The sequence below is a fragment of the Entelurus aequoreus genome, linkage group LG01, assembly GCF_033978785.1.
Source record: "Entelurus aequoreus isolate RoL-2023_Sb linkage group LG01, RoL_Eaeq_v1.1, whole genome shotgun sequence".
Classification (NCBI taxonomy): Eukaryota; Metazoa; Chordata; class Actinopteri; order Syngnathiformes; family Syngnathidae; genus Entelurus; species Entelurus aequoreus.
The window spans coordinates 47,939,873-47,952,485 of record NC_084731.1 but is presented as its reverse complement, the minus strand read 5'-3'; the positions used below and the strand labels follow the sequence as shown (position 1 = coordinate 47,952,485).

At 39.5% G+C, this 12,613-nt stretch overlaps 1 protein-coding gene and 1 pseudogene across 1 annotated transcript in view; both read left to right on the top strand.

Moving 5' to 3' along the window:
- bysl (bystin-like) overlaps positions 1 to 12,613 on the top strand; it is a 30,127-nt gene that overhangs the window by 865 nt on the left and 16,649 nt on the right. The window contains exons 2-3 of the mRNA XM_062053518.1: positions 10,241 to 10,394; positions 10,461 to 10,599. Coding sequence (XP_061909502.1) covers positions 10,241 to 10,394; positions 10,461 to 10,599 — 293 coding nt within the window. The remainder of the gene's footprint in view (positions 1 to 10,240; positions 10,395 to 10,460; positions 10,600 to 12,613) is intronic.
- Positions 235 to 922, top strand: LOC133630863 (transcriptional activator protein Pur-alpha-like; annotated as a pseudogene).

The window sequence follows — 12,613 nt, the reverse complement described above, 5'->3', positions numbered from 1 at the left end:
CTTTAACCTGTCGACCTACGCTGGTTAAACCCGTCATTCTGCCTCCAAAATGCCGAAAAACTGTGTTGTTTTTGGTTGTGCTAACCACAACTGGAAACATGGAAAACAAAGGTTGTATTTTGTTCTGCCAACGCATGATAAAAGCCCACAAAGAAGAGACAAATGGCTCGCAGCTTTACACCGGGAAAACGAGGACGGTTGTCACTGGAATCCCCCAAAGTCGGCAGGCAGGCAGGCAGCATCATGGCGGACAGAGACAGTGGAAGTGAGCAGGGAGGAGCAGCCACGGGCCCAGGCTTCGGTTCCATGCACGCTACAGCGGGAGGGACGGGCTCGGCTTCCGGCCTCCAGCATGGAGGCCGGAAGCTGGACGTCCAGCTGGACGTCCAGGAGCTGACGTCCAAGCGAGTTGACATCCAAAACAAACGCTTCTACTTGGACGTCAAGCAGAACGCCAAAGGCCGCTTCTTGAAGATAGCCGAAGTCGGGGCCGGTGGCAACAAGAGCCGCCTCACGCTGTCTATGTCGGTGGCGGTCGAGTTCCGCGACTACTTGGGGGACTTCATCGAACACTACGCCCAGTTGGGTCCCAGCAACCCGGGCATGGTGCAGGATGAGCCGCGGCGGGCCCTGAAAAGCGAGTTCCTAGTGCGGGAGAATCGGAAGTACTACATGGACCTGAAAGAGAACCAGCGGGGACGGTTCTTGAGGATCCGGCAGACCGTGAACAGGGGGACCGGCTTGGGGTCAGACCATCGCACTCCCGGCGCAGGGACTTATCGAGTTCCGCGACGCTTTGGCCAAACTTATTGACGATTACGGCGTGGACGAGGAGCCCGTGGAGCTGCCGGAGGGCTCGTCGATGACTGTGGACAACAAGCGCTTCTTCTTCGACGTGGGCTCTAACAAGTACGGCGTGTTCACACAAAGTTGTTGATAACTTCCGCGTCTCTTTCTTAGTAGCACGCAGGCTAAGCTAACTAGCAAGCTAAGCTAAGCCTGAGAAGCTTTAAAGTTCACTGAGACGAGTCTGACGCAAATAATACATTTTCGTTTTTTCACAAGATATGCGAATAAGTAAAAATGCGTAGATGAAGGATTTAACGCCGACTTCCAAGCCACAACGCTCGTTAAATGCTTTTTCTGTCAATGCTGTGTTCGCTGTGAGCTGGTTTGTTTTCAACGAATTCCCGGTTGCTAGGGGATTGGTAGGCGGAAGTGACGTAGGTCCGCCCTCACCCATTATAGTGATTCACACCTGACCCATCATACATTAATCACATCTTTATTGGACACAAAAGTACACAATGTGATAAAGAACATTTTACATCAATCAAACTAGGGATCTAGATATGTGGTCAGGACATTCCTCACTCTTTTGCCTTCATCTTCATTGTCCATTCGTTTTTGGTGACTTTATATACTCTGGACCTAGACCAGTGGTTCTTAACCTTGTTGGAGGTACCGAACCCCACCAGTTTCATATGCGCATTCACTGAACCCTTCTTTAATGAAAAATAAAATGTTTAGTTTTTTTCAAATTCAAGATAAAGTTATATGTTTTTGGTAACACTTTAGTATGGGGAACATATTCTAAGTAACAAAGACTTAATTTAGAGTTATTTGGACACTAGAGGAACATATTCTAAGTAGGGCTGGGCGATATACGCGATATATCGCTGGTTTGTCTCTGTGCGATATAGAAAATTACTATATCGTGATATTCGAGTATACATTCTCACGCAGTTGCTTTTAGCTGCTGGCATTACACTACAGCAGACCTGGGCATTCTGCGGCCCGCGGGCCGCATCCGGCCCTTTGTGCGTCCCTGTCCGGCCCGCGTGAGGCCAATTATAAATTACAAAATAAATTTAAAAAAGTATCTTAGTCGAGTGTGCAATACAACGGTGCTGCTTTTGTTTTGAAAATCGTTATTTGTATTACTTCCGTGTGGACGTATGCATGTGCGTGATTGTGAGTGAATGTGAACAGCTGCAATCCCAAATTACAAAATAAAGTTGAAAAAACATCTGTCGTGCGCGCAATACAACTGTGCTGCTTTTATTTTGAAAAGTATTATTTATGGGCGTGTGTCCGTGTGTAACCTGCGAGTGAAGGTGCACATGCAGCGACAAGTGATGCATACACCCGAGACGCTAAAAAGAGAAAAGTTGATGACGAATGGCGTGTTTTCAACAAGACATGGACTGCCAAGCAACGTTCCCTCTAAGGTGCGTGCCTGCGCAATTGCGCACTGCTCAAGCGTCCGCTGCGCGCAGCAAATATATGCCGCGCACCAAATCAAATCCCATCTGAATTCTAAACAAAATAAACATATTTATTCTATGTAATTTTGCAATGCAACTTTGAGTGACAGTGACAACAAGTGGCCCTAACGGTGTTCGTCAACACCGTTCAATTGAACACCGTTCAATTATTGTAACGTCTATCGAGATGCTTCCAGGACAGGAATTATATCGATCACTTTATTGAGCAAAACTGTTTATATTCGGACATAACCACACCAAAAACATGAGTAAAACAATTATATCTCGAAAAACTAGTCATTTTCTGCCGTACAAACCAGGCCAAAACCAACTTGTCATCTGTCACCAACACGCATAGCACTAAACCAGTGGTGCGTTTATGGCCACACAAAAAGTCGGACAACTCAAACACCACACAAAGTTACACTATGACTCCTCAGTCATACGTGTGCTTATTTTACTGTCATTTATTATTAATGTTAATTTATTTATATTAGTCATGGAATGCTGTTACACACACTATGTTGAAGTATTACTATTATAATTAATTATTATTATTATTATTATTATTTATCTTACGGTATACATCTAAAATAATATTGAGCAAAATTTAATTGAAATATTGTCGATGTGGCCCTCCAGCAGTGCTCGGGTTGCTCATGCGGCCCCCGGTAAAAATTAATTGCCCACCCCTGCACTACAGGCTCTTCCCACTCCTTGTGTCTCCTTCTCACAGACAGCGAGCGCACCTTCTACATACGTCACATACTGTCACGTCATATGTCACATACGTATACGCCCTCGCGGAGCAGAGAGGTAGCAACATGGGTAACGTTAGCTGTGGTGCGAGTGATAATACGAGAGAAAGAAGGTGCGAATCTGGTAACAAATGAAGGAATAATTAATTCCCAAGAAAAACAGGAGGAGGTCCATCGTCTGGCGGTGGTTTGGCTTCAAGTGGGAATATGTCGAACAGACAACCGTAATTTGTCAAGTGTGGGGCAAAAGCGGTTCTACAAAAAGTAGCATTACTGCTAATATGTAGCATCATTTGAAAAGTCACCTGTTAGAGAATGAAGAGTGCTTACTCCGCATATCAACATCTCCGGTCGGTGCCACACCATCAAAATGCAGAGGCAAACATTTCCAGATCAACACCGTATAAAAAAAGAGTCGACAACAAAAGGAGATAATGTCCGCAGGAACTTACCACGTAGCGAAGGAAGAACACTATTTGATTTTCTATTATGTAGCTCATTTTTATTTGACACTTATTGAAATATCTTGTGTGACATCATGTTTTTAAACTATTGTAGTGGCGTTCTGTACAAAAAGTGCACTTTAATTTAGTGTGGTTTTAATAAGTCATCTCAGTGTTTCCCATAAACTGCCAAGATACCTGTGGCGGTGGGGGCGTGGCTATGGGCGTGGTCACCATGACATCATCGAGTAATTTGCATAATTTACTACAATGATATGATTTTCTCTAAAAAGGCTCAAAAAATGTATACTTACTAATTAATAATAACAGTTTTGTTTTAAACATCCATCCATCCATCCATCCATCCATCTATTTTACAATATAATTACAACACTTTATGTACATATTTATATACAGATTTGAACAATAAGTTATTCACTGAAATATATTTATTAATTGTGGTTCTTACAAAAAATATATCTTATAAAATATAAAAGCTAAAATGTCTCTTAAAGCTCTGCCCCTTTAATTAGTGCATACTAAATAATTTAACTTTAGCCTACTACTACAACCATATTATTTACCAGCAACATAAAGTGAAACAGAGGCAGAGGTGTCCTGCCACAGTCAGTAACAAATAAACAGAAAACAGTAGTGGTCAAATACAAATAAGGCAACAAGAGAAGTATCCTACACTTCTCTTTTGTAAAGTAAATCTGAACAGCCTATATGATACATCAACTATATGATTTGCCTGAGAAGCTGGACAGGACAAAAAAAAAATATATATATATTTTTTTATATTTATTTATTTGTGGCGGACGTAATTCTTTCGTGGCGGGCCGCCACAAATAAATAAATGTGTGGGAAACACTGCATCTTAGTGACACCATGCACAAAAGTGCACTAATAGCTTGTTTTAAAATGTCTCTGACAATATTGCACTTTCTGTTTTGGAAATGACATGAATGTTTGTGCCACTGCTTAATAACAGTTTAATAAATACAGTTTTGGTAAATTGACTTAGTTGTGATTTCCTTCTCTGCCTGAAAGTTTAAAATGAGCATATATTAATGCAGTATGAACAAGAATGTTTTAATGTAGACACATAGAATCATCATACTGGTGTGATTATATGTATCAAGTGTTAATTCAAGGCTAAGGCAAAATATCGAGATATACAGTATATTGCAGACCTGGGCATTCTGCGGCCCGCGGGCCGCATCCAGTCCTTTGTGCGTCCCTGTCCGGCCCGCGTGAGGCCAATTATAAATTACAAAATAAATTTTAAAAAGTATCTATGTCGAGTGTGCAATACAACGGTGCTGCTTTTGTTTTGAAAATCGTTATTTGTATTACTTCCGTGTGGACGTATGCGTGTGCGTGATTGTGAGTGAATGTGAACAGCTGCAATCATTAGTTACAAAATAAAGTTGAAAAAACATCTATGTCGTGCGCGCAATGCAACTGTGCTGCTTTTATTTTGAAAAGTATTATTCATGGGCGTGTGTCCGTGTGTAACCTGCGAGTGAAGGTGCACATGCAGCGACAAGTGATGCACGGTTTACACCCGAGACGCTAAAAAGAGAAAAGTTGATGAAGAATGGCGTGTTTCCAACAAGACATGGACTGCCATGCAACGTTCCCTCTAAGGTGCGTGCCTGCGCAATGGCGCACTGCTCAAGCGTCTGCTGCGCGCAGCAAATATATGCCGCGCACCAAATCAAATCCCATCTGAATTCTAAACAAAATAAACATATTTATTCTATGTAATTTTGCAATGCAACTTTGAGTGACAGTGACAACAAGCGGCCCTAACGGTGTTCGTCAACACCGTTCAATTGAACGCCGTTCAATTATTGTAACGTCTATCGAGATGCTTCGAGGACAGGAATTATATCGATCACTTTATTGAGCAAAACTGTTTGTATTCGGCCAGAACCACACCAAAAACATAAGTAAAACACTTCTATCTCGAAACCAGGCCAAAACCAACTTGTCATCTGTCACCAACACGCATAGCACTAAACCACTGGTGCGTTTATGGCCACACAAAAAGTCGGACAACTCAAACACCACACAAAGTTACACCATGACTCCTCAGTCATACGTGTGCTTATTTTACTGTCATTTATTATTAATGTTAATTTATTTATATTAGTCATGGAATGCTGTTACACACACTATGTTGAAGTATTACTATTATTATTAATTATTAGTATTATTATCATTATTATTATTTATCTTACGGTATATATCAAAAATAATATTGAGCAAAATTTAATTGAAATATTGTCGATGTGGCCCTCCAGCAGTGCTCGGGTTGCTCATGCGGCCCCCGGTAAAAATTAATTGCCCACCCCTGGTATATTGTGTATCGCGATATGGCCTAAAAATATTCTCGTTGTCTCTCCTTCGACAAGTGGACGAAGTTTTTCGCTATGTAGAATCACAGCAGACCTGGACATTGAAAAGTTCTCTTGCCGTCTGAGAAGTGTTGTATCCCAAATAGCTGTAATCGCTTTCTCTTAAGGTATTCATGTGTGATTTCCACAAGCGTCTGTACATGTAGAAGGAGGAGAAACATGGGCATGTCTGGATGACTCCCTTCATATTTCCAGTTGTTAGCTCCGAGTTACAAAACCGCTTTATTATGAAGCTGGCTGTGGCGCGTTCTTTCTGACATCACTTCCTGTGTGGGCGCGGTCTTTCTGGCGTCATTTCCTCTCCGAACTCAGTTTGTAAATGATCAATGAGTCCATACAAAGCTCAGAGCCGGAGATTGAAGAAATACACGGCGCACTTACCCGTGTCAAATTTTTCAGAGGAGGGGGACCTTAAACGCTGATTTAATGTGGCTGAAACGGGGCTTAGGCTAAATAATTATTAGTTTAAGGGGTTATACGGCTTAGTGTAGACATAGCCTTACTGTAAATTAAAGGGACACGCGGTAGAAAATAGATGGATAAATGGCATGACCACTTATCCTCATAAGGGTAATGGGTGAGCTGGAGCCAATCCCAGCTCATTTTGGGTCAGAGGTGGGGTTCACTTTCTAGACTCTAGTTTTGTTCATATCGTTACACTCTAGAACAGGGGTGTCAAACGTACGGCCCGGGGGCCGGAACAGGCCCGCGAATAGGTTTTATCCGGCCCGCTGGATGAGTTTGCTAAGTATAAAAATGTACCTGAAATTTTTGAATGAAAGAAACAGCTGTTGTAAATGTGTCCACCGGATGTCGCAGTAGCAATTCTTTGTTCCTTTGTAGATGACGCTACATATGTACAAAATAAACCACATGTTAGTACATCAGTTGAGGAAAATGATCAAACTACATAAATAACATTAAGGCTGCAGCTAACGATTATTTTTCTATCGATTAATCAATAGATTATTTTTTTCGCTTAATCGGTTAATCTATAGATTATTTTTTTCGATTAATCTATGGATTATTTTTCCTTTTACCGATTATTTTTTTATTTAAAATGAAGATGAAAAAATAAATGTAGGCCAGTTTTTTAAAAAGGCATGGATTTTATTTATTAAAAAAAAGAAGTATGGCCACTCAGTCAACATTGACAACAACATGACAAAATATTCTGTAACAATGTAAACATTTAAAACTTTTAACATTTAACAAAATTAAAAGTAGCTTATTTGCTTTTTAATGTGCAAATATAAAAGTAAACATCCAGTGCAAATCTTAATATTCTGCAATAGTATAAGCATTTCAAAAGTAAAAGTATTGCTTATTTTGCTTTAAAATGTGCAAAAATAAAGATATACATCCAATACAAAAAAGTGCCAATCTAAATATTCTGCAGCACTGTAAACATTAAGTATTGCTTTTAAAATGTGCAAAATAAACATCCAGTCCAACACAGTACACAATAACCAATTGTACTCATTCCAGTGAGTGACTAACAGTTGTAATGAAGAAAGGTTAGCATGTCTACATGCTCTGGTTCTTTTCTTGTTTACAATTTTCCCAGCAGCTGAAAATAGGCGCCCAGAAGGGGTCGATGTGGCTGGAACTGAGAGGTAATTAGCCTTCACCTCAAGCCAGGACTGCGAGTGAGCTGAGCTGCAATTTAAGTTTCTATAAGGTTAACGGGCTCATAGTGATGTTACTAGTAGTTGACTGGGAGGTGTTTATTATCATTTGGGGAGAGTCCGCTGCCTGATGCTCACCTGCTAAACACCTATCTGCTCCACGCTGAAGCGCTGACTACATGCGCTCTGAATACACACTGCTGATTGGCTGGTAACGTTTTGAATACGCACTGCTGATTGGCTGATAGCGCTTTCTGTGTACCAATCAGATGGTTGTGTGGGTGGGACAATGCTGCGTGCTGAGACAGAAGTAGAAGGAGCAAAGCAGCTTGTTAAGACTTTAGCTTTAGCTTAGAAACTCGTTCGGTACACCCCCGTACCGAACCGAAAGCCCCGTACCGAAACAGTTCAATACAAAACACGTACCGTTACACCCCTAGCAGATACAAATGACACTTTCATGTTTTTGTGTAATGATGACAACGTATGCTCACGCGGACGATTGACTAGTTGATGGTTTTCTTTTCAAATGTTGGTTCATAGCCGTTGTGCTGCTATGATAGGCCATTTCCGCTCGACACAGTGTGCATACAACAACATTATTAGGCCGTGTATTGAAATACTCCCACACTTTTGACGACTTTTGGCATGCTTTTTTCCCCCTCGCTCGCACAGTCTGCTTTGCGCTCCGCCATGACGGTAGTGTGATGTAAATATGCGACGCGTCGACGCACAAAAACGGCGTCGACGTATTTACGTAACCGATGACGTCGACTACGTTGACGCGTCGTTTCAGCCTTAAATAACATCCTGTAATTTGATTTTGATATCATTTTTTTTATCTTGATTGAAAATGAACACAAATGAGTTGACTGATAAACATGATCACATAATTTATTCAGAAAATATAAATAAAGACAAATTATTAAAAAATTACAACATTATGATTTTTACATTTTCAGAATGTGCTTGTGCTATTTTTAAACAAAGAAAACAATCTGAAGTTGTCTTTCTTTTTAAGTTATCATGCCATGATTTTACCAGTCTGGCTCACTTGGGAGTAGATTTTTCTCCATGTGGCTCCCGATCTAAAATTAGTTTGACACCCCTGCTTTAGAATCTAGATGGTAACGATATGAAAAATGTACATCGCAGTTTTTTAACACTTTTATCATTATTATTACTGTATTTTTGAAAGTGCCCAAAAACTACTTACAAATTACATACATACTGAAATTTTTTAACCAAGATTTATTTTTAAAATGTTATCTGTGTTGGCCCTACGATGAGGTGGCGACTTTTCCAGGGTGTACCTCACCTTCTGCCCATGTGCAGCTCTCCAGCAACCCCTGCGACCTCGTAACGGACAAGCGGTAGACAATGGATGGATGGATAATATGTCTTGTATAGAGGATTCAGATTTTTCTACATTTCCCACAATGCATTGCAGTTGGCCATATAGAAATATATGTATATATATATATATATATATATAAAATGTAAGTAAAAATAAATCTAAAATAAATGACTGCTCCACATTTCAGTAACTTGATGGGCTTGGTCAATTAACTTTGATAGTAGTTGCATTGATAAAAACAGTACCCATATTTCTCATCAGGACTGTAGCCTCCATATAAAACAAAACTGAAGGAACATGAGAACAACATTTTGTTGTATGGCATTAGATTGGTTATCTGTAATTATGCAGGGTGTCAAACTTGGGTCGGATCATTTCTGAAAGTGCATGACTGTCGCCTTGACAACACGATGTCCACTGGGTTTTCCACAGAAAAACACAAATGTCATGAACCCATCCATAAACAAAGCGCCCATAGCTTTCTATACTCCTATAGTTTTGGAAATTCTTCAATGTGTTAATAAATGGGCTGGGTTGAAAAACTAAGTAGTGCACAAAGTCGGGATATGAGACATTGGGAAAAATTTTGTGGTCTCTACTACACTGAGACTTATCGATCTCGTAAGGATCCTTGCATCCAGTTACGTCTGTTTTATCCTTATAAGGACAAAGGGACTTCTTATATAATGACTCACAGTATTTCTCCATCGTATCACAGTGTTATTTCTGTTAGAATAGTTTGGAAATATTATGTGTAGCGCTATTGTGAATGAGGACACTAGCCTTTTATTATGGCTTCTGGCAATGCATTGTGGGGTAATTTTAGCCAAAAAAATCGAAGCCCTCTATTTATGCTACCATGTAAGCAATAAGCATGCTAGATGCTTCTCTGGGATATGTGCAGATTCGCAAAGTTTTTCAATGTGTGGTAATCAATCACAGTTTTAGAATAATTAAGATTGGAAATGGAAATACTAACTATGGAATTTTACGGCGCTTTATCATTATACTGGTAATCGTTACATCTCCACTCTGTACTGGTTTCCTGTCAATCACAGGACATATGTAGTCAAACAAACATTCACACTTGGTTTGCCTAAAAAATGTGATCTTGCTTAACGCTAACATGAGATTTAATGTATAATTTTTTTGTTCTCCCTGTCCTCGGTAGCTTTGCACGCCAGGTAACTTTGCACCCCTGCCTTGGCCGGCTAGACACGCTCGTTATCATTTGTTATTGACTCTTCTTTGGACTAGTCTTGATTATAAATAAATAAATAATTACATGAATACATGTTTTGTGGGGCGAGGAAGCATGGCATGTGTTTGATTTATTGGATTATTTTGTTTGGTTTGTTTAGGTTCCAAGTCCCAGGATGCAGATTCAGACGAGGAGTGGCTTGCGATGGGAGCCGCTGGTGATGGTGACACGGTTGAGTGCGACACTGAAGTTGTGGTCGACCCTGACGATGAGAAAGCTATTCAGATGTTCATGAATAAGAACCCGCCAATGAGGCAAGGACAATATTGACTTAATCTCAGTAGAGTTTGGACATAAATGACCTCATTTGGGTTTTGCAGGCGGACCCTAGCGGACATTATTATGGAGAAGATTACAGAGAAGCAGACTGAAGTGGGGACAGTGATGTCTGAAGTGTCCGGTTGTCCAATCCAACAGCTTGATCCCAGGATTGTAGAAGTCTACAGAGGTGTCAGTAAGGTGAGTTTCACTGGAGAACACAACAAATATAGCTGCAAGAATTTAGCCCATCGTTCGTACGGGTGCTTAAAAACCTTGAAAATGCTTGGATTTTAATGTTGTGTTTTCAAGGTTTGAAAAATGCTTGAATTTTGGGTGAAGTGCTTGTAAATGCTTGGAAATGTTCATCATATTTCTCGGCAGTCTGACTCACTAGGCTAATTATTAAATGGAAAAAAATTTAATACGTTTCCTTAAAAATAAAAGCTACACGCTTGATCTCTTGGCTTTGCAAGAGCCCTTACATTAGGTTGTTGACATGCCGGAGTTGTATATACGGCTCTGTGTCGCCCCCAAGAGGACAGTGGTGCATCGGTCCATCATGCCGGGAGGTTGTCGTTTTAATGAATTATGGATGGAAAATGACAAATACAAACTTTGGATAAATGTGGACCAAATCCACGTGTAGCCTGCCGCAAAGTATGCAAAAAGGAAATTGTTCGATGTGTTTTTTTGCTCCATTATTTTGGTTGTCTACTTAACTTGTCTGACTACCTCTGTTAAAGCAAACCAGTTACATTTTGTCGTTTTGGTTAATTGCATTAAAACGGTTACATTATTGGACTTTTTTTTTACTGTGAAGGTCATGTAATGTATAATTTGTAACCTTTTTCACAACTTAGAGCTGAGTTAATACGAATGATTTTGTAGTTTTTAGACAACATGGTTGTATGCATTTCTTGCTCTATTATTTTCGTTGTCTACTTAACTTATCTGGCTACCTCAGTGAAAGCAAAAAAAAGTTAACTTTTTTCTTTTTGTTAATTTTTTGTCATAGCCACAGTTATACGGCTAGATGTGCTTCATGAAAGGTGACTGAGGTGTTGTGAAACAAAATATTTTCCTTTAATTTATTATCCTTATATTAATGTGGAACAGTTTTGTTAATAAATGAGTGAAATTGACATTTTGAGGGTGCGTGTATTTATATCACATTATGCAGTTTACAAGCACAAGTACGGTGTGAATCAATTCATGCTGTTCGATAAGGCTGCAGCTAACGATTATTTTTCTATCGATTAATCTATAGATTATTTTTTTCGATTAATCGGTTAATCTATAGATTATTTTTTTCGATTCATCTATAGATTATTTTTCCTTTTACCGATTATTTTTTTATTTAAAATGAAGATGAAAAAATAAATGTAGGCCTGTTTTTTCAAAAGGCATGGCTTTTATTTACAAAAAAAAAGAAGTATGGCCACTCAGTCAACATTGACAACAACATGACAAAATATTCTGTAACAATGTAAACATTTAAAACTTTTAACATTTAACAAAATTAAAAGTAGCTTATTTGCTTTTTAATGTGCAAATATAAAAGTAAACATCCAGTGCAAATCTTAATATTCTGCAATAGTATAAGCATTTCAAAAGTAAAAGTATTGCTTATTTTGCTTTAAAATGTGCAAAAATAAAGATAAACATCCAATACAAAAAAGTGCAAAACGAAATATTCTGTAACAACAGTGTAAACATTTAAACAAAAGTGAAAGTATTGCTTATTTGCTAAAATGTGCAAAAATAAAGATAAACATCCAATACAAAAAAGTGCCAATCTAAATATTCTGGAGCACTGTAAACATTAAGTATTGCTTTTAAAATGTGCAAAATAAACATCCAGTCCAACACAGTACACAATAACCAATTCTACTCATTCCAGTGAGTGTCTAACAGTTGTAATGAAGAAAGGTTAGCATGTCTACATGCTCTGGTTCTTTTCTTGTTTACAATATTCCCAGCAGCTGAAAATAGGCGCTCAGAAGGGGTCGATGTGGCTGGAACTGAGAGGTAATTAGCCTTCACCTCAAGCCAGGACTGCGAGTGAGCTGAGCTGCAGTTTAAGTTTCTAGAAGGTCAACGGGCTCATAGTGATGTTACTAGTAGTTGACTGGGAGGGGTTTGTTATCATTTGGGGAGAGTCCGCTGCCTGATGCTCACCTGCTAAACACCTATCTGCTCCACGCTGAAGCGC